Genomic DNA, 22,907 nt, shown 5'->3' with positions numbered 1-22,907 from the left:
CCCCCCACCCCCTCCGACGTCAGGGGGCTGGTAAGATTCAGCCCGTATATCTCTGCCAAAACCAGTTTCATGGAGACTTCGATTAAGCAGAAGGTGACAATCAAAACAAGCATATGGAATGAGACTGACATCTACAACAACTTGCATTTACAAAGTGCCTTTAACAACGTAGTAAAAAGTCCCAAGTGATATCAAATAAAATCCGACACCAAACCACCTAAGGAGGCATTAGGACAGGTGACCAAAAGCTTAGTCAAAGAGGTAGGTTTTAAGGAATGTATTAAAGAGGAGAGAGAGAGAGGGGTAGACATGTGGAGGGAACGGTATGGGAGAGAATCACAGAGCTTAGGGTCTTAACAGTTGAAGTTTCAGCCCCAAATGGTGGAACAATGAAAATCAGAGATGTACAAGGAAACTAGAGATTTCGACAGGGCTGGAAGAAGTTAGAGATAGGGAGGGGTGGAGACATTTGAAATTAATGAGAATTTTTTTTTAAATCGAGAGTAACCAGACCAGGAGCCAATGTAGGTCAGCAAGCATAGGGGTCACAGGTGAACGGGACTTGGTGCAAGTTAGAATACAGGCAGCAGAGATTTGGATGAGCTCAAGTTGACAAAAGGTGCAAGGTGGGAGGCTGGCCCCAGAATATCATTTAGGTGGCACATAGCAAGCTAGCCTATGCAAGTACATCCAACAAACTGAAAACAAATATCCAAATTACTCATGAGGAAACTCTTGAGCTTTACGATGACAACTCCAGGAGGACGTAAACCGTGAGCTGGGTTTGGGAACACACACTTAATAAATCCAATGTGTACCTTCATTGCAATGCAGAAAAGCAATTGCTGACAATTCTCTGCATCTGTTATTTGTGGAGCCATCGTTCAATGGTGCGTGATGCATTTCCAGTACTGTAGTCAAGAGGATGGTAACCATATGCACGTATTTTGTTTTGTTCTGCTCACCTTTGTACTTGGGAGAATTCCTCCAATACCTCTGTCCCCCTAATGAAGGATTGTTAGTGATCTAATAACCAACTCATGACAAGCCACATGGGGGAGTTAAGTGAGGCCTTTGTGGCTAAGGTCACTCAGGATGACAAACTTATCGAGTGGAGACTGGGACTGTGCAATCAGATAGCCAAGCCAGGCAGATCTGCAGTATTCTAGAGCACTTCGATTGATTAAGCAACATAGTTCATTGGTGAGAACTAGAGAGGTAGACCTTTTCTAGGGATTGGGATTTTTCCCACAAACAACCAGCTGTTAAAAAAAGCCAGTGGCCTAATGGGTAGTGTGGCCGTAGTTGGATTATCAGCAGTCCCCTATGTTTTGTAAGCTGGGTAATTTTAGTTGATAAAATCCAACAATATCACTCCGCATACTTGGGATTCTTGCCAACCTCTGCTTATGTTCTTTAGGTTTAATTTTAGTTTAGATTAGTTTAGAGATACAGCACTGAAACAGGCCCTTCGGCCCACCGAGTCTGTGCCGACCATCAACCACCCATTTATACTAATCCTACACCAATTCCATATTCCTACCACATCCCCACCTTGTCCCTATATTTCCCTACCACCTACCTATACTAGGGGCAATTGCTAATGGTCAATTTACCTATCAACCTGCAAGTCTTTGGTTTGTGGGAGGAAACCGGAGCACCCGGAGGAAACCCACGCAGACACAGGGAGAACTTGCAAACTCCACACAGGCAGTACCCAGAATTGAACCCGAGTCTCTGGAGCTGTGAGTAAGTGGTCTTCCCTCCTAGTACTTATTCAGGAAAATGTAAATCTTATGTGGCCTGGTTTTACAATAATTTCCTTGAATGCCAAACATTTGTCTATCCAAAAGGAGGACAGTTTAAATACATCATGACCCTGCAAAATGATATGCATCAGAAGCTGGAACTGGCAAAGCAAAGCTTGATTGCTTAGCCACCTACAGGGAGACTTGATCCAAGTAGTGTCACCAAAATCAGAGGGAGAACAACATTTCTATTTTAAAATGTGGACAACTTAAATAAATACCCTTAAATAACTTCACACTAACACTGAAGCAGATGCTCTGCTCCTTCATTAGCAGGCACAGTAATTTAATCAACTTGAACACCTGTTATTACGAGAGCCAGTGAAGTTAGCACTGTACCGTGTTTCATCTTACCCCATATGAAGCAGCATTATGTAGAGGAATCAGTCCACCTTTGTCTTCAGCATTCACATCAGCACCATGTTGTAGTAGATATTCAGCAACTTCTAAATTGTTGTATCCAGCTGTTAAGACATACCACAGTGAATCACAACCAAAACGTTATATTTACTACAACGTACCAATACAGGTTGGACAAAATCTGGCTGTCCAAAAACCGAATATTTTTGAAAATGTTGATACTATCGCTCACCATCAGCAGAGATGGACAGAATGAAAATTTCTTCAGAATCATGTAATGCTCAATGTGAAAATTAATTCAGGTACCTTCAAGGTTGCACTAATTGCTAATCTGGCCAAGAGGGGTTACAAAATGGCTGATGTGGCAAATAGAAGCAGTGAAGTAGCGAATGCTTTTGAAGTTTGGGTGGATGCACATTGGAGCTCCGTACCCCTTTCACCTATCTCTTATTCACTGAATTTGGCCTAGGATAGGCTACCTGATTTTACTGTCCAAATTCCAGGAAAATCTGAAATTTGGCATGGTCTCAGTCCCGAGGGTGCCGGATTTTGGAAGTCCAACCTATATATGGCTAATAAAGTTATGTTAGCATTTGGAAATCAATGAATTAACTAGGCTAGATTTAATTTGCAGCTTGTTCATCTTTACTGCAGTTTCAAACAAAATTATGTACTTTTCAGGTTTATTTCAGCAGTTTCAACTTGACAAATGCACATCTACTACATCAAGCTAAACTCAGATCATGACCTACCTAAATTTTCAATATTCATGCCTTATGGGGTTACAAACAGGTGCATCTCATTTACATCAGTTATTTAGATATGCAAGTAAGGAGACTGACAATTCATACTCATTTGCCTGTTAAGCAAATTCTGTTTTCAAATCTTGATTTCAGGTAGAAGCCAAATTAGGAAATGTCACTTTACTGTTGATTTGCACCAGGAACACATGTCGCTAAAAATTCAAACTCGCTCCAGGTTAACTCATTGAAACATACAACTGTTAGAATTGTATCTGCCTGTAATTTCTAACCCCCAAATGACAGACAAAATCTTGAAGATAACATGACAACTGCTTTATATAATGACACATTGTTTTGAAGACTGAATTTTTAATCGGCAAGATTAAACACAATAAATAATTTTTCATGCTCTTGTATTTTGCATCAGCCATCGAAATGAAACATTTGGGCAAAATATTTAAGTGAAATGCTATAATTGCCAGCATGACCTACACAGTTCACAATTATTCATTTCAATGGATGAAAAATTGCAGGCAAGGCTCCAACTGCCAGTACACACAGAGAAAATTGCCCCTCTAGCACATTAAGCATCATTCACTATTGGCAGAAAGTGGATTCCTGGGAATGATTACAAAGCAATACTTACAATAAATTTGGAAGGTTCAGATGTGGTGAGCAATAACTATTATCTGAAACTCAAGATAAGATTACAATTCTGAAATAAGTATAATTTATATTTGTAATACACTATATTGTGAACTTTATATATCTTACAGAGCCTTGGTCAGTTTCTGTTCTGACTTGACTCCTAATGACATGAATCGTCATTGAGATCCCCCATCATACTGTCATGCTTCAACGAATAAGATATCTCAGAGCAAATTTCATCAAGAAATAATTTAACAGGAAATTCTATCGCCAGTATGAATATTTAAAGTTAACTTAATAGATAACAATTGAACAAAACATGAGCAGGTTTATGAAAATTTTGTCAAGCGTGGATTACCAAGATGAAAAGCTGTCTTCTAAGTTACACTCCTAGTTTTCAGTTATATCACATAGAACTTATCGTACAGAAACAGGCTATTTGGCCCAGTCTACGCCAGTGTTTATGCTCCATGAGTCTCCTCCCACGCTATTTACTTCAGTTCATCCTATTAACACATTCATTCATTCCTTTCTCCTTTACATATGGATCTAGGTTTTCCTTAATTGCATCTATGCCATGCGCCTCAACCACTCCATGTGGGAGCGAGTTCCACATTCTCACTATTCTGAGTAAAGAAATTTCTCCTGAATTCCTTATTAGATTTATCTTATATTTATGGCCTGTCATTTTGAAATTCCCCTTTGAAAGCCACAATTAAATATGCCTCCATCACACTCGTATGCAGTGCATTCCAAATCCTAACACTCGCTGTACAGTTTTTCCTAATGTCGTCTTTAGTTCTTTTGCCAGTCACCTGAAATTGGTGTCCTTTTGCCAAAGGGAACAGTTTCCCCCTATCCACTCTGTCGAGACCCCTCATGATTTTGAACACCTCTGTCAAATCTCCTCTCAATCTTCTCGTCTCTAAGCAGAACAGCCCCAGTTTCTCCAATCTATCCACATAACTGAAGTTCCTCATCCCTGGAACCTTTCTTGTAAATCTTTTTTGCACTTCTCTAAAGCCTTCAGTTTCTTCCTAAAGTGTGGTGCCCAGAATTGGACACAATACGCCAGTTGAGGCCAAACCAGTGTACGATAAAGGTTCATCATAACTTCCTTGCTTTTGTACGCTATTCATGCCTCTATTTATAAAGCCAAAAATCCCACACACGTGAACATATGAACTAGGAGCAAGAGTAGGCTATTTGACCCCTCGATCCTGCTTTGCCTTTTTAACCATTTTCTCAACATGCTCTGCCACTTTCAACAATTCATTCATATATAACCCCAGGTCTCGGTGTTCCTGCATCCCATTTTGAATTGTACCCTTTATTTGATATTGCCTCTCTTTGTTCTTCCTACCAAAATGAATTAACTTCACACTGCCCTGCATTAAATTTCATCTACCACGTGTCTGCCCACTCCACCAGCCTATGTTCTGGAAATTTTTCACTATCCTTCTCACAGTTCACAATACTTCCAAGTTTTAAAGTTTCAAATTTTTTAATTGTGTCCTGTAGACACAAGTCTATGGAAAAGGATAAAGATGGACCAGTACTAAAGGTACTGAATTGGGGGAAGGCCGATTTCAAAATGATAAAACAGAATCTGGCCAAAGTGGACTGGGAGCAGCTACTAGTAGGAAAGTCTACATCACAGCAGTGGGAGTCATTCAAAGAGGAAATTGGGAGAGTTCAGAGCCAAAATGTACCCATTAAGGTGAAGGGTAGGACCATCAGGCCCAGGAAACACTGGATGTCAAGAGATATAGAGGATTGGATCAGGAAAACAAAACGGAAGCTTATGGCAGATCTCCAGTGCTGAAAACAGTTTAGTTTAGTTTAGTTTAGAGATACAGCACTGAAACAGGCCCTTCGGCCCACCGAGTCTGTGCCGACCATCAACCACTCATTTATACTAATCCTACACTAATCCCATATTCCTACCACATCCCCACCTGTCCCTATATTTCCCTACCTATACTAGGGGCAATTTCTAATGGCCAATTTACCTATCAACCTGCAAGTCTTTTTGGCGTTTGGGAGGAAACCAGAGCACCCGGAGGAAACCCACGCAGACACAGGGAGAACTTGCAAACTCCACACAGGCAGTACCCAGAATTGAAACCCGGGTCGCTGGAACTGTGAGGCTGCGGTGCTAACCACTGCGCCGCCCAGTGGAGGCACTACAGTAGTATAGAAAGTGTAGGGTGGCACTTAAAAAAGTAATTAGGAGAGTCAAGAGGGGACATGAAAAACATTGGCGGGCAAAATAAAGGAAAATCCTAAGGCCTTTTATAAGTATATTAGGGGTAAGAGGACAACCAGGGAAAGAGTAGGGCCCATTAGGGAACAAAGTGACAATCTTTGTGTGGAGCCGGAGGACATAGGTGAGGTTTTAAATGATTACTTCTCTTCAGTGTTCACTACGGTGAAGGACGATGTAAGTGTAGAGATCAGGGAGGGGGACTGTGATATACGTGAACATATTAACATTGAAAGGGAGGAAGTATTAGCTGTTTTAGCGGGCTTAAAAGTGGATAAATCCTCAGGCCCGGATGAGATGTATCCCAGGCTGCTATGTCAGGCAAGGGAGGAGATAGCAGGGACTTTGACACAAATTTTCAAATCCTCTCTAGCCACAGGAGGGGTAACAGAGGACTGGAGGACAGTGAATGTGGTACCATTATTCAAGAAGTAGCAGGGATAAACCATGTAATTACAGGCCAGCGAGTCTAACATCAGTGCTTGGGAAAATATTGGAAAAAAATTCTGAGGGACTGGATTAAAGTCCACTTGGAGAGGCAGGGATTAATCAGAGATAGTCAGCATGGCTTTGTCAGGGGGAGATTGTGTCTAACTAACTTGATTGAATTTTGAGAGACGGTGACTAGATGTGTAGATGAGGGTAAAGCAGTAGATGTACTATACATGTATTTCAGTAAGGCTTTTGATAAGGTTCCGCATGGGAGATTGGTTAAGGAGGTAAGAGCCCATGGGATCCAGGGCAAATTGGATCTAAAATTGGCTTAGTGGCAGGAGACAGAGGGTAATGGTTGAGGGCTGTTTTTGCGATTGGAAGCCTGTGACTAGTGGTGTACCACAGGGATCGGTGCTGGGACCCTTGCTGTCTGTAGCGTACATTAATGATTTAGACATGAATATAGGAGATATGATCAGCAAGTTCACAGATGACACAAAAATTTGTGGTATTGTAAATAGTGAGGAGGAAATCCTTGGATCATAGGGAGATATAGATGGGCTGGCAAGATGGACAGAGCAGTGGCAAATGGAATATAATCCTGAAAAGTGTGAGGTAAAGCATTTTGGGAGGACGAACAAGACAAGGGAATAGACAATGGATGGTAGGACCCTAGGAAGTACAGAAGGTCAGAGGGATGTTGGTGTACTTGTCTATAGATCACTGAAGGCAGCAGCACAGGTAGATAAGGTGGTTAGGAAGGCATATGGGATACTTGCCTTTATTAGCCGAGGCATAGAATATAAGAGCAGGGAGGTTATGATGGAGCTGTATAAAACGCTAGTTAGGCCACAGCTGGAGTACTGTGTACAGTTCTGGTCACCACACTATAGGAAGGATGTGATTTCACTGGAGAGGGTACAGAGGAGAATCACCAGGATGTTGCCTGGGCTGGAGCATTTCAGCTATGAAGAGAGACTGAAAAGGCTAGGGTTGTTTCCCTTGGAGCACAGGATGCTGAGGGGGCACATCATTGAGGTGTACAAGATTATGAGGGGCATTGATAGGTTAGATAGGAAGAAACTTTTTCCCTGAGCAGAGGGGTCAAGAACCAGGGGGCAAAGATTTAGGGTAAGGGATAGGAGGTTCAGAGGGGATTTGAGGAAAAATGTTCTCTAGTTCATTAAAATATACATCAAGAAAAGCAGTGACCCTGGTGACCCCCACTGTATACATTCCTCCAGTCTGAAAAACATCATTCACCACTACTGTTTCCTGTCACTCAAGCTAACTTTGTATCGATACTGTGACTTTCTCTTCAATTCCATGGGTTCAACTTTGCTGGAAAGTCTATTTTGTGGCACTTTATCAAATGCCTTTTGGAAGTCCTGAACACCACATCAACTGCATTATCCTCATCAACCTCTGTCACCTCATCAAAAAAACTAAATCAGATTAGTTAAACACAGTTTGCTTCTAACAAATCCATTCTGACTTTGCTTAATTAATCCATACTTGTCCAAGAGACTGTTAATTTTATCTCAGAGTATCATTTCTGAAAGATTTCCCACCACCGAGGTTAAACAGACTGGCCTGTAGTTGCTGGGGTAATGCTTTTTTTTTTAAAAAAGGGTGAAAATTTGCAATTCTCCAGTCCTCTGACACCACCCGTGCATCTAAGGAGAATCAGAAGATTATGGCCATTAGCTCAGCAATTTCCACCCTTACTTCCCTCAGCATTCTCGGAAGCATCCCGTCTGGTTCTGGCAACAACTTTAAGCACAGCCAGCCTTTCTAATACTTCCTCTTTTACCATTTTAGCCCATCCAGTATCTCAACTACCACCTCTTTCACTAAGATATCTGCAGCAGCATCGTCCTTGGTGAAGACAGGTGCAAAGTACTCACTGAGTACCTCAGTCATGCCCTTTGCCTCCATGCGTAGATCCCTTTTTTGGTCCCTATTCGGCCCCACCCGTCCTATTGCTAACTTTTTACTATTTAATATGCCTAAAGAACACTTTTGGATTCAGTCTTATGTTAGCTGCCAGTCTTCTCATAGCTCGTCTCTCTTTGCCTCTCATTTCCTTTCTCACTTTCCCTCTGAACTATCTATACTCAATCTAGTTTTAAAAAATTTTTCATGGGATGTGGGCGTCCATCCCTAATTGCCCTGGACAACTGAGTAGTTTGCTAAGCCACTTCAGAGGACAGTTAAGAGTCAACCACATTGCTGTGCGTCTGCAGTCATGTGTAGGCCAGACCAGGTAAGGACAGATTTTCTTCCCTAAAGAAGATGAATGAACCAGATGGGTTATGACAATCGTTGATTGTTTCATGAGATTAGGTTTCAATTCCAGATTAAGTGAATTTTTATAAATTAATTGAACTTAAATTCCACCAGCTGCCATGGTGGTATCTGAACCAGTAACCCCACGGCATTAACCTGGGCCTCCTGGATTACTAGTCCAGTGACATTACCACATGCCACCGTCTCCCCCTCACTTGTACTATCAACCTGTCGTCTATCATACACACTTCTTGCTTCTTCATACCAGGAAGTTCTGCCTGTTTGCTTGACCTTTCCTTCTCGTGTGAACGTATCATGACTGCCAAACCATCTCCTCTTTAAAGGCAGCCCATTTGTTCCATTATAGTTTTGGCTGCCAATCTTTGATTCCAATTTACCTAGGACAGATCCATTCTTAACCCACTGAAACTGACCGTCCTCCAATTAAACATTTTTACTCTAGATTGCTCTTTGTCCTTTTCCATGGCTAACTTTATACTCAATCACCTTAAATTGTCCTCTGGTTCTCCACCCTTTCTGCCTATGGCAGCAGTTTTTCCCTATCCACTGTCTAGACTTATGATTTTGAACACCTGTCAAACCTCCTCTCAACCTTCTCTTCCCAGGAGAACAGGCCCTGCTTTTCCGATCTATCCACATAACTGAAGTCCTCATCCCTGGAACTTTTCTTCCAAATCTTTTTTGCTGACCAACCTTATTTACCATACTTTGTGCATTTACATTCATGCACTGTAAACCGAATCTCGATCTTATTGCATTCCCTCTTAGTCGGACCCCACCCAATACCTTACTATTTGTTATTCTAGTGCTATCTGTTGCTCCCAATCCTTTGTTCACCTTGTTTTTTCTTTCTAATGCTATAAACTGGTTCCCATTCCCCTGCTGTTAGTTTATGCCCTTCCCAACAGCACTAGCAAACTGCCCTGAGGGGACACTGGTCCCAGCTCTACTGATGTGAAACCCACGCAGCCAGCATTGGATAGAACTCCCCCAGTGTCCTCCGAATCTAATGCCCTCCCTCCCATACCATCTCTCCAGTCATGCTTTCATCAGGGAGACAGTGGCTTAGTGGTAATGACACTGAACAAATAATGTGCCCTGGGGACACATTCAAATCCCACCATGGCAGCTGGTGGAATTTAAATTCAATTAATAAATTCAATAATTAATAAAAATCTGGAATTAAAAGCTAATCTCAGTAATGGTGCAAGAAACTATCGATTGTCGTAAAAACCTACCTTGTTCACTAACGTCTTTTAGGGAAGGAGACCTGCCGTCTTCACCAGGCTTGGCCTGCATGTGACTCACAGCAATGTGGCTGGCTCTTAACTGTCCTCTGAAATGGCCTAGCAGACTACTCAGCTACCAAAGGCAATTTAGATGGGCAACAAATTCTGGTCTTGCCAGCAACACCTACATCCCATGAAAGAATTAAAAAAACTGCCCTATCCTCCAATTTCTATACTCACTAGTGCATGGTACTGCGAGTAACCTGAAGAGTACTACCTTTGAGGTCCTCCTTGTATGTCTCCTTCCTAGCTCCCTAACATCTGCCTGCAGGACCTCATTCCCCTTTCTACCTATGTCGAAGTGCCAATATGATCAAGTTCTGAGTTATTGATTGCCAATGCGTAAACTTAATGTGACATTTTTAATTTTACTTCAAAGCCTTTAATTAGCAGCATTCTGCAATATTTTGTATGCACACACAAAACACAGTACAGAAATTGATGAAAACAGACCTGCTAAATGCAAAGGTGTTGAATGTCTGCCCTGTGTGTCTCTGCAGTTAACATTGTCTGTTGTACACAGTTTTTTCACCCTGGCCACACAACCCTTCTTTGCAGCATCAAGTAAAGCCGCATCTCCACTCAGCAGGTCCTGAATGTCTGTGTCTCCATCCTTTATCAGATCGAGAGCAGTATTTCCATCCCGGTTCTTCTTGGTTGGATCGGCACCATGCTAGTAATTTTAATCAAAATTAGTAATGAACACATTTGATAACATTGCTCAAAAGCCAGAAGAATTTATTAGTTTAGAAAAGAAACTAACAGTTTCTATAATATTTTCTCTCCCACACTGCACCATGGCATTGATTACTTGCTGGAGTATGTTTCCAAAGGTGCAAGTTGTTTTCTGGCACCTTGTTCAAATAGCCATGTGCATGATTCTTGAGTGACCGTTGGGGGCTTTTCAACTGCAGAGAACATCATAGTCAAGGTCAATCCTGTAACAGCTGTTAGCATTCAGGATTCAGAATGCAGGCTGATTTTGCCACCTCTGGTTAAGGAGAGCTGAGGCCAACCATAAGAGAGATCCGATAACTGCAGCACAGGTCAGGGATTGACCTTGGGTGTCAGCTTAGCTCAGTTACACTCCGTCGAGTCAGGAGCTTGTGTGAAGGTCCAATACCGACCCGCCATGTAGTCTCACGCTCCACTGCAGTACTGAACGAATGTTGCATTGTCAGAGATGCAACTGTTTGGATAAGATATTAAAACAGGGCATCATCTGCTTGCTTAGATGCACATAAAAGATAAAACAGACTTGAATTTATATAGTGCCTTTCACAGCCAATGGATATACCAAAGCATTTTATAGCCAATGAAGTACCTTTGAAATGTAGTCACTGTTGTAATGTAGGAAATGTGGCAGCTAATTTGCACACAACAAACTCCCACATACAGCAATATGCCAATGAGCAGATGTTTTTTTTTGTGATGTTGACTGAGGAATAAATATTGGCCAGAACACCAAGGATAACTCCACTGCTCTTCTTCGAAGTAGTGCAACGGGATCTTTCACATCTACCTGAGGGGGCAGATGCTGCCTTAGTTTAATGTCTCATCCAAAAGACTGGACCTGACAGTGCAGCACTCCCTCAGTACTACACTTGAGTGTCAGCCTTGATTGTTGTGCTGGAGTGGGACCTGAATCCACAACCTTTTGATTTAGAGGCGAGAGTGCCATCATCTCAGCCACAGTTGACAGACAAAAGATCCTATGAATTGCTACTGGATGCATATTTTCAATCCTGGCAAGCACTAACACCAGGTTATTCGGTCATTCATTTGTTAACAGGACCTTGTAGTTTTTAAATTGATTCTGCATTTGCCTGTGTAACAGTGACTGTTGTTCAAAACAAATTAATTGTTGGTTAAGGGGCATGGGGTTATCTGAAAGGTACTGTTTATTCTTTGTTTCCTGCAATTTTCACAGCCTGCATACCATTCCACTTACTCCTGCCGACCAACTTTCCACAGGCCTTTGCACTGGAATTTGCAGTTACTAGAAATCCAAAACAGTGTGGCGTTCTCTACAGGGGTCTGGCACCTGCATGAACAGAGCAATCAACTGTGCATCTCCTTAACCAGACTGCAGAACCATTACTGAGCACACGTCCTCACTCACACTCTGTTTAAGTATAGAAATCAAATTAAAGAGGGAAAGAAATATAGTATTAAGGGGGAGAGATGAGTCAAAGAAAAAGTAAAAAAAAAAGCTGACATTGTAAAATTGCCAACATTAATTAAAATCTGGAAGAATGAGACTGTACACTTGTAAAAGTTAATTTTCAGCGCCAGAGATGCTGTATCACAGTGATTCAGACTTATCACGCCATTGAAAATTCACCTACACTTAAATGAACAAGGCCTACCTTCTTCCAGTAAATTTAGCAGGTATACAGTAGGTAAGCACTGCCATTTCATGCCTTTCATGTATCTGAATGCCACATCTCTCAGTAAGATACCATTATAGCACAGCTTCTGGAGGAGCAGGGTAATTCGTACAGCAACTTCCTGATTTCTGCATTTAACTGCGCATGTGCGGTCTCACATTTACTCTCATAATGGTGAGCACTGATAGTCTCACTTATTTCTACAGCAAAATCCAGGCCACTATGTTCTCTTAGGGTCACTCACCAGTAGTAAAAGTTTACAAATTTCATATTTTCCCTTGGCTGCAGCCTCATGCAAAGGAGTAAACCTCCACAAATCAGCTACATTTACCACTGCACCATGTTTAACAAGGAGCTCTGCTACTTCATAATGTCCATAGGAACACGCATTGTGCAATGGAACCAATCCTCTGAAAGAGATAAAACAAACAACAAAATAATGAGGAGAAAACTAAAAATCTGAAAATCAGGATGGAATAAGTACTGCTCTCACCAGTGTCGCAACGATATCATCTTGATCAAATACAAACTAGTACAAGTTAACACAAACTTCTTGTGAAAATCCCATATTCACTACACAGCTACAATACTGGCTTCCAGTAAATTTTTAGAACAGGAATTGGAAATTATCCTAAATAGTGTCTCTTCAGTGTATATTCACATTTTACAGATGAAGTTTGATATTGACCATGAAAATCTTTCCTTTCATCATTACTCTTTCCCATCTTTAACAGTGCAATTAAACAACAGATAAACTCCATCCTGAGAGATTAGTAGACAAGTGCACACATGTGTAAGGAAACAGCAGTGTGACAATTCATCTTAAAAAATAGCTTTTGTAATTGGCAATGTCAAAGCTCCTTAGCCCCTAACTGACAATCTAATTAAGTTTGAATGCATTAAGTGCTTAGAAAATTATTTCTAAAAAGCAGAAAGCCATAGAAAGTAAATATTACCCTTTGTCCTTGGCATGAACATCAGCTCCATTTTGTAACAAATATTCCACCACAGATACTCTGTTGTAGCCAGCTGCAAAGTGGAGTGGAGTAGACTGACGGCCTTCTATATCTCGGCAATTTACATTGTGACGTGTGCAGAGTTTCTGAAATGAAGTGTACCATGAAACAATCATTTTACAGAACCGCTTATGAACAGTTGTAGTTCTTGAAGGGCAGAGTGCAAGGATACAAAAACAATTGTACATTGCATGCTTTACAAATCAGTGCAGCAGCTATGGGCATCTCAGAAAATTTAAAATGTGGATGTGACACTCCAATATGCAAGCACAATTTATTTTTTATACTTGCACAGGCATGGGACCCAACAAACCTATGCCATACTGACGAAATTCAATCCCACATCATCTTTTTAAACAAATTGAACAACCTCCCTCGTTTGGAAATGCATCCAGTTGAGCTCACTTTACATCATTTGCTTCAACCACCCTTTGTGTAAAAAAAACCCTATTCTTTTTTCTCCTAGCTTCCTAAATTTTAACTTCAGTCTTTTACTTCATAATATTAAAAAACTTCAATTAGGTCATCTGGAACAAGCTCCATGTTCTCACACCTCTCTCACGACTAGCAGCATTCTTTGATAAGATGACCAGAATTGCATTCCCTATCACTGTACCTCAGAGAGGAGTTTAGTCGTTCTCTCACATAGCCATATAACTTCTGATTTCTACTGTAACCCTTTAATGCAGGTTATAGGTTTTTTTTTTTTTAAACTGCATTGGAATTTGAGCCTGGTGCATTTATCCAGAACCATCCTTAGATCTCTTTCCCCATCAACAAACTGCATAATTAAACTAAGTGAATCATATTCACATTTTAGTTATTAGCTCCTTTACTAATTTTACAGTTATCCAGATTGAAATATATCTACCATCTAAAGATAGTTGCCAAGATCCAAATTTTCTACTGTAGCATGAAAAGCAGTTTGAAGTTTCTATCTACTATTCTGACAAACCATTACCTTGACTACATCCAAGTCGCCAGCTTTGGCTGCTTCTAATAACTGACGATCAGCATCAAAGTTTCCAACCATGACACCTTCTATTCAGAGTGGTTTCGGGAAGAGGGAAGAAAAACAGATTTTTAACTAAGACAACAAAAGCTTAAATTTAATATGAACGAAAAGGTGCAATATAAAATTCATACTTCTAAAAAATATGTTCAGTATGAAACAAAACATTGCCCCATGGAAGTTTTGCTTCACCAACTAACAATAAATAATCTCTAAATGCAGCCAGCGTTTAACCAAAACCTATTCTTTCATAATTTGCACGTGTACAGGAATTTTATACGAAGTAAAATGCCCCAAGATACTTCATAGAAAAGATGGATGAGGGAAAAATGCACCGAGCAGCAGTGAAGGAAGAGTTGTGGATGTGGGCAAAGACATGATAATTGAAGACTCTGGCACAATTGGCAGAGCTGGGGATGGGGAATGGAAGGTAAAGTAGGCCCGAGTTGATAGCGTGAGTTGGTACAGAGAGATGTAGGAGGAACACCCACTTCAAGACCATAGAGAGATTTGTACATGGGCAGAAGGATTTTGAAGTCAACACACTGGCCAACAGTGAGCCCAGATCTGTGAAAAAAAGGCTGTTTGGAAGGCTGACAATGGGAGCTTCAGAGATGTGAAGTCTGGAGGTGTCAGTGGGTGGGGGGTGGTGATGACAGACTCAGAATCTAGGCAGATAAGATTTTGGCCTTGCCACTACCTATGTACTGCTTGATGCCAGGGAGGGTACTGAATAGCATCTACAGTAAAGGAGTGACTGCTGATGGAATGAGGTGCCATCAGCATAAATACAGAAGCTGACTGTGCATTTAAAAGATAATGTTGCCAATGTGTGGCATGCAAAAAAAAAGGAAGGCAGTCAGGATGGGCAAGAATGGAGCCCCAGGCCACCTTAACCTACAAAGAGAAGGTATTGCAGGATACAGTAACATAGGTCGGAGGGGAGTCATGTGATAGTAGCTTGAAGGTGGAGCATGGAGAAATACTGGAAGTGAATAGAATTACTTGCTATGATGAAAAACAGAGAAAGATCAAAAAAAGAAAACTTGTCAATGACACAACCACAGAGAATATAGTTAGTTTAACCAATTAGGCATCACTGCTGTGGGCAGGATTAAAAATAAACAGGAAGCATTTAACAGAAAAGCCACAGATAATGGCGCTAGAATATTAGGACATGTAATAGCATCCATTTTATGAATTCAATCTCTCTACCTTGTAAAATTTGTTGCACACTTTCATTACCCATCTGTGATGCAGTGAAACCCTGCACAGATACTATTGATGAATCAGATCCGGAAGTCAGTAATAAGCGACATGTGTGATGATGACCACATTGTGCAGCCCTGTGTAAAGGTGTCTGACCAAGACTGTCCAAGGCATTCACCTATTAATCATAATACATTATATGGTGATTTAAGAACTAATTTCCAACCTTTACTAATTGGAGCACAAACTACAGTACATTGCTTTATCAGTATATCATAGGAATAGAACCAGTACAAACATTTAATAGGCACTTTCGAATGGCAAAGTTATGCAATATACAATGTACTCAATATGGTTTTGCTCAAAAAAATTATGTACCTTTGTATCATTTTTTATAAGCACTTCAATAATATCATTATGTGCCTTTTCTGATGCCATATGGAGAGGTGTCAAGAGGCTAAGAGAAAGAGAGTCAGATGTTGAAGAACATCGAAATAAATACACTATTAAAACATATTTTAAATTAAGTAAAACTTAACAAATCATCTTACTCTTTTGTCTTTTCATCGACATTAGCTCCTTTTCTTAACAATAACTCAGCCACCTGTTTTCGTTTTGGATATGAAGAAACAGCAGCACAATGCTATAAAGTTAAAAGAATTTAAGTATTCTATTACATATATAGATTTTAAATATACAAGTCTAGTTAAAATATTGAATAAATATAAAAAGTTACATTTGTAAGAAAAAACATACAAAGTACAAATCATATTAGACATGTGAATATCGCGATCACGAAAAGATCTCAATTTACATACAATTTTCCAGTAATCAGCTACAGGTTTCAAACTGTTGTGAAAATATCAGGAATAATCAATCGATCCTTATGTGTCAAAATTGTTATTCATCTGGGATGTGTATAATTTAACAGCATAAAAAAAATTCTAATACCATGAAGGCTAAGCTTGATGTGGAAAGCTTTGATGTCACTGAACTGTATCAAAAATCAGAAGGATGCTGCACACAGAGGTTCAGGCACTTTCAACTTTGGCTTACACGTTGCATATTTTAAAAAAAAGTAAAAGGCATTATAAATTAATTGAACTGAACACAGCAAACGAAGTTGCATCAATGAAAGGTTTGGTGATGTTAGGTACCACAAACAATATTCTTGAATTCTCAATAAAAACCTCCAATAGCTTAAAATTAAGATTTCTTTTGGTCAAACTTGATAAAATCGTTAAAATAAAAGCAAAATACTGCGGATGCTGGAAATCTGAAATAAAAACAAGAAATGCTGGAACCACTCAGCAGGTCTGACAGCATCTGGGGAAAGAGAAGCAGAGTTAACGTTTCGGGTCAGTGTTCCGAAGAATGGTCACTGACCCGAAACGTTAACTCTGCTTCTCTTTCCACAGATGCTGTCAGACCTGCTGAGTGGTTCCAGCATTTCTTGTTTTGATAAAATCGTTCTCAGATTTCATGGTTTTGCTAACCAGCTACTACATTTAGTCATTGAGTTGTTCACCAGTTCAAAGATGTAAAGCTGTCGGAAAATTTGGTGCTTTAAAGTGTATTTAATAACTTGAGAGTTAGCTTGTCAGGGTGCTCAGCTTATTTAATTACCATCTTTGAACCTACATATATATTGATCAGCCACAAATATTTAAGCCTATATATTAATGTACATTAACAGTAAACTGGTTAAAAAACAAAATAAACCTTTATGATTCCTTTTAAAAACTTAAATTGGGGGGGGAAGAGGAGGAAAGAAGTAAACCATTACAGCAAGAACAAATACAATTCTTACCAATGCAGTCTCACGAGTCTGAGGATGCTTGAAATTCGCATTCTCTAAAGATAGATGCTTTTTTACACAGGCAACATCTGCTTCTTTTGCAGCTTGTAGTAATGAATGTCCTTTGAATTCATCTAGAATGGCAATTTAAAACAAAGCACTAACAATTTGCTTTGCAAAAATTTAAACACCAAAAAGATTTTACTGCAATGTTTTAATTCTCCATGTTTCACATCAAGCGTCCAGGGTTATTTTAATAAGCTTATATTGTTTGAATAAAGCCTAGTCAACCAAGAATCCATTACATACATTGGCACCTGCAAAACAATGGAAAACTCTGTAGCCCATCTAGTCGGCCCAAGAGCTGATACCTCTCAATTTGAAGAAATAACATGTAAACGTTGCATAAATAGATTTTAAAATACATTCAATAAGATTCCTAAAGATAGTGGTGAGGATGTGAACCATTTCTTTAAGCATTATTCTATGAAATCCTTCTAAGCCTTGCTACCTTCCTTTTTTTTTCAGCCCATCAGTGACTGCCTTTTCAACACATGCTAGTGAGACTATCCATAATCTCCTTCATGGAGATTTAAAAAATATATATATTTGCCATCCATTGGTCACTTGATATTGTCACCTTTGGTAACTTCCAATGATTCTGTGGTTTCCTTTTTCACTTTCTTGCGGAAAATATATTAAAATGCTATTTATTTTCGAATTCAACTCTCTTGACTGGTTTCTTAACATCTCTTACTTGTTTTTATTTGTTTTAGTCTACCGTGCCAGGCACAGTTTTATTTCCCACGACATTTCCATATGACTGTCAATCTTTTTCCTGTGTTGCCCTCCTTCCCTAATGATATGCACCTGTTCTGCTGTGTTTACTGTATTTCCAAACATAATCCATTTCTGTTTTGCCTCTAATAGTATCCAGAACATTTTCTGCAACTCAGCCATCAAAATCTGCCTTTGTAAAGTTGCACAGTTTGACAATTCAAGAGGGAAAGAAAAATCTAGGAAAAGTACTCTTCGAAGAATTACCCCATTGTAAAAACAATTGGAAAAAAATTAACCAACTTTGAAAACAAACCTTTTGTTTATCTTTAGGTAAATATAACAAGAACCGGAGAAAGCCGTTTAGCCCCCTCAAGCCTGTTCCGCCATTCAATGAGATCATGGCTGATCTGTGGCCAAATTCCCTTTCCCATGTCCCTCAATTCCTTTGGTTAAGAAAAACTTAGCAATCTCAGATTTAAAATTAACAACTGATCCAGCATCAATTGCCATTTGCAGAAACATTCCAAACTTCTACCACCCTTTGTGTGTAGAAGTGCTTTATAATTTCACTCCCGAAAGGTCTGGCTCTAATTTTTAGACTAGGCCCTAACCCAAGACCCCAAAACAGTGAAAATAATTGCTCTCCATCTACGCTAACTATTCTCCTTACTATCTAGAAAACTTCAATCAAATTACCCCTTAACCTTTCAAATTCCAAGGAATACAATCCTAGTTTGTTTAATCCATCCTTGCAATTTAACCCTTGGAGTCCAGGTATCATTCTGGTAAATCTATGCTGCACTCCTTCCTAGGTCATTTTATCCTTCCTAAGGTGTGCTGCCCAGAACTGCTCTCAGTACTCCAGGGGTATGGTCTAACCAGGGCTTTGTACAGCAGAAGTATAACTTCTACCCCCTTGTATTCTTGTCCACTAGATATAAAGGCCAGCATTCCACTAACCATTTTGATTATTTTCTGTAACTGTTCATGACATTTTAATGATCTTTGTACCTGAATGTCAAGTCTCTGTGGACCCCACTGTTTCTAGCTTTTCATTTTTTTCCATTAGGGGAGGTGGTGGCGTAGTGGTATTGTCTCTGGACTAGTAACCCAGAGACCCAGGGTATTGATGGGGAATTCAATTGATAAATCTGGAATTAAAAAGCTAGTCTAATGATGGCCATGAAACCATTGTCGATTGTTGTAAAAACCCATCTGGTGCACTAATGTCCTTTAGGGAAGGAAATCTGCTGTCCTTACCTGGTCTGGCCTACATGTGACTCCAGACCCACAGCAATGTGGTTGACTCTTACATACCCTCTGAAATGGCCTAGTAAGCCACTCAGTTGTATCTAACCGCTACAAAGTCAATAATAATGAAACCGGACGGACCACCCAGCATCGACCGAGGCACCAGTAACGACAACGGGAAACCCAGTCCCTTCGTCCCTGCCACGTCCTCCTTACTAACATCTGGGGGCTTGTGCCAAAGTTTGGAGAGCTGTCCCACAGACTAGTCAAGCAACAGCCTGACATACAGCACCCTCCAAATCCACGACCTTTACCAACTAGAAGGACAAGGGCAGCAAATGCATGGGAACACCACCACCTGCAAGTTCTCCTCCAAGACACATACCATCCTGACTTGGAACTATATCGCCGTTCCTTCACTGTCGCTGGGCCAAAATCCTGGAACTCCCTTCTGAACAGCACTGTGGGTGCACCTACCCCACATGGACTGCACTAGTAAAGAAGGCAGCTCACCACCACCTTCTCAAGGGCAATTAGGGATGGGCAATAAATGCTGGCCTGGCCAGCGATGCCCACATCCCATGAATGAATTAAAAAAAATAAATTTTCAGGTCCAAAGTGGATGGTCTCACATTTGTCGACATTGAAATTCATGTCATAGTTTTGCCCATTCATTTAATCTGTAAATAATTCTTTTTAATGCTACACTTCCATCTACCGCTTGTCTTTGTGAGATCAGCAAATATACATATTTAGCTTTTTATTCCACTATCTAATTCAATTAGCAAATGCAGTTAATAGTAGCAGTTCCAACACAGATCCTCGCAGGACACTGCTAGTCACATCCTGCCAATTAGAGCACCTGACTATTATCCTTACTCCCTGCCTCCTTCCACTGAGCCAATTTCCTAACCAGGTTAACAATGAAACCAATGACAGCATCCAAATTTGGACCAGCCTAAGAGGTTATCTGCAGCTGCCTGACCCTGGCCAAGTACTTAACTGTTAAGATGTTTTCCATGGGTTCAGCAATTTTAGATTGGATCTCAGGCCTGCTCAGTGGTTTGTGACATTACATTAAATGGAGTTGCCCTGCAATGCTCCTGCTCGGTAGCGTTGCAAGAAGGCTTAGCAGTGAGCAAACCCACCTCATTAGTTTCTGTTTGTCAAGAGATACTAAATTCTATCAAAAATAAGATAAGGGCTCATGGAGTTGGGGCCAATATATTTGCAAGGATGGAGGATTAGTTAACAGACCGGAAGTAGAGAGTAGGGATAAATGGGGCATTTTCAACCTGGCAGGCTGTAACTAGTGGAGTGCCCCAAGGATCAGTGCTGGGGCCTCAACTATTTACAATCTATATTAACGATTTAGCTGAAGAGACTGAGTATTGCATCCACGTTTGCTATGTAACTTTTCAAGCAAGGTGGGAATGTAAGCTGGAGGACAGAGAGGCTGCAAAGAGACAGACATGTTAAGCGAGTGGGCAACAAGGTGGCAGATGGAGAATGATGTAGGGAAGTGTGAATTGAATAGAAATATAAATAGAACAGTAAGAATATAAATAATTTTTTTTAAAGGCATGAATCTTTCAAATGTTTATGTTCAGAAAGACTTGGGTGTATTCGTATAAGGAACAGAGAAGGTTAGCATGCAGGTACAGCAAGCAATTAGGAAGGCAAATGGCATGTTGGTTTTTATTGCAAGGGGATTGGAGTACAAGAACAAGGAAGTCTTGCTACAACTGTGTAGGGTTTTGGAGAGACCTGGAGTACCGTGCACAGTGTTGGTCTTCTTATGTAAGGAAGGATATACTTGCACTGGAGGTGGTACAGCGAAGATTTACTGGGATATGGTTCATATCAAATCATTGGGCATGCAAAACCACTCACAATGATGCCAAAGTAGCCAAAACAGATTATCCAGTCATTTATTTCATTGTTAGTGGAATCTTGATGTTCACCATATGATTCTGGTGTTAGATCAGTAACCTGATTCCTAAGCACATCAATGAGACCCCCTTGAGTAAACAGTCTCGTACCGCTTTTCATTAGCATGGAGTGCGGTATAACTACACTACAGTGTGAAGTCATTGCTCCCGCTCACTGCTTCATCCCCATCAGCTGGTTTGAAGTGGTGAGTGGAGCGAGCCGCTGATGGGGATGAAGTAGCGAGGGGGAGTGAGTGGCCAACAGGTTGGCGGGGGGAGGGGGGGTGGTGTGGTTGAAGCATGGAACATGTGGCTGAGGGAAGGCAAGGCCGGGAGCAAACAGCGAGTGGATGGGCATGGGAGGCTGCACCGGGGAAGAGAAGCGGGATATTATTGGGGGTGGAGTGGGATTGCAACGATTGAATTTAATTTTTTTGTGATAAATTGAGCAGCGCCATCTTTAATCCTGGCAGCTGCCTAAAGCGTCACAGTCAGTGATGTTTCAGTGCATGAGGCTGCATTTGCACATGTGCAAGTACTCGCCACCTTGTGATTGCATTGTCAGCAAACGCAGCCAAAAAATATTTGGACCAATTATATTAATGGGCTGAGGAATGGCAGAGGAATTGTGTGTCTCAGCCTGTGGGTTCTCATTTTACTTTCTTTGGATTTTATTATCGAGACACTTTTTGTGCCACTCCCTCAGTTTTTACACAATGGCTTTGACAGCACAGTGATCAGTTTCCATCTACATCTTTTTAAAGTATTGTTAAATTTATCTTACTATCTTGGCCCCTTCTAACTGTCTTTTCCATGCCATTGCAATCTCCATTTTCCCTTCCATCTCAGTGCCTCTTGTGTTGCTTTAAATATCCCCAACTATACACTTTCAAGCTATGCAGCAAAAAGCTTTATTTAAAGCCCATGTGAAACAGCATTTTGAAGTCAGCCACTGGATACAAAAATACATTAAAATGTATCAAAGGAAACTTTAATGAAGCCAGTAAAGAGTTGTCATTTTGTTGCAGAGACCTGAAAGTGCCAGTGGAAGCTGAGAAATGCAGAGCAAGATAAAGGAGTGTTGGTCAGGACATGCAGTTGAATGGGACAGAAGCTTGAAGGCAGAGAGATGACCAAGTGACCCTTTGAGAATATATACTTGTTATAAACATCATCATTGACTAATATTCCCACATGTTACAGAACATTTAAGTTGTATTACAAATGAGTAAAGGTTGCTGGAAAACTTACATGCTAACCGTTCTTTTAGCTGTGGTGTAGGGGCTAAATCAATAGCATTTTTAGAATGGCAGTTCATCAATGTTGGATCAGCACCATAGCTCAGCAGTAGGGAACATACTTCTATTCTGTTCTTGGAGGCAGCCTCATGCAAAGGAGTAAACTGCCAGAGATCCATAGCATTCACATAGGCACCATGCTGTGAATAGAAGTTATAATATTCAAATATAAGTCAAAGTAAGAAAACAAATAATTTTAAACTTCAGTATATAATGTACAAGCGCATAGTGTTAAATGCTCAGATCCCAAAGTAATTTAAATAGTCAGAGCTAATCAGGCATGTCAGTACCATCCAGAAATGGGAAAATGTCAATGGAAACAGGTAAAAAGAGAGAAAGAGATATTTCTTATTCCACTTTAAA

At 40.4% G+C, this 22,907-nt stretch overlaps 1 protein-coding gene across 4 annotated transcripts in view; it reads right to left on the bottom strand.

The window, feature by feature from the left end:
* The window catches only part of LOC137380569 (poly [ADP-ribose] polymerase tankyrase-2), a 104,041-nt gene that overhangs the window by 25,058 nt on the left and 56,076 nt on the right, over positions 1 to 22,907 (bottom strand). For 3 of the 4 annotated variants that reach the window (XM_068052598.1, XM_068052601.1, XM_068052600.1), the window contains 10 exons: positions 22,498 to 22,684; positions 17,297 to 17,418; positions 16,038 to 16,129; positions 15,865 to 15,943; positions 15,493 to 15,664; positions 14,227 to 14,306; positions 13,206 to 13,351; positions 12,494 to 12,659; positions 10,313 to 10,532; positions 2,163 to 2,272 (listed from right to left, as the gene is read on the bottom strand). In XM_068052598.1, the coding sequence (XP_067908699.1) occupies positions 2,163 to 2,272; positions 10,313 to 10,532; positions 12,494 to 12,659; positions 13,206 to 13,351; positions 14,227 to 14,306; positions 15,493 to 15,664; positions 15,865 to 15,943; positions 16,038 to 16,129; positions 17,297 to 17,418; positions 22,498 to 22,684 (1,374 nt within the window). The remainder of the gene's footprint in view (positions 1 to 2,162; positions 2,273 to 10,312; positions 10,533 to 12,493; positions 12,660 to 13,205; positions 13,352 to 14,226; positions 14,307 to 15,492; positions 15,665 to 15,864; positions 15,944 to 16,037; positions 16,130 to 17,296; positions 17,419 to 22,497; positions 22,685 to 22,907) is intronic. The other variant, XM_068052599.1, reaches the window with a different exon arrangement.

The sequence above is a fragment of the Heterodontus francisci genome, chromosome 20, assembly GCF_036365525.1.
Source record: "Heterodontus francisci isolate sHetFra1 chromosome 20, sHetFra1.hap1, whole genome shotgun sequence".
Classification (NCBI taxonomy): Eukaryota; Metazoa; Chordata; class Chondrichthyes; order Heterodontiformes; family Heterodontidae; genus Heterodontus; species Heterodontus francisci.
This window is presented reverse-complemented; position numbering and strand designations above follow the sequence as displayed.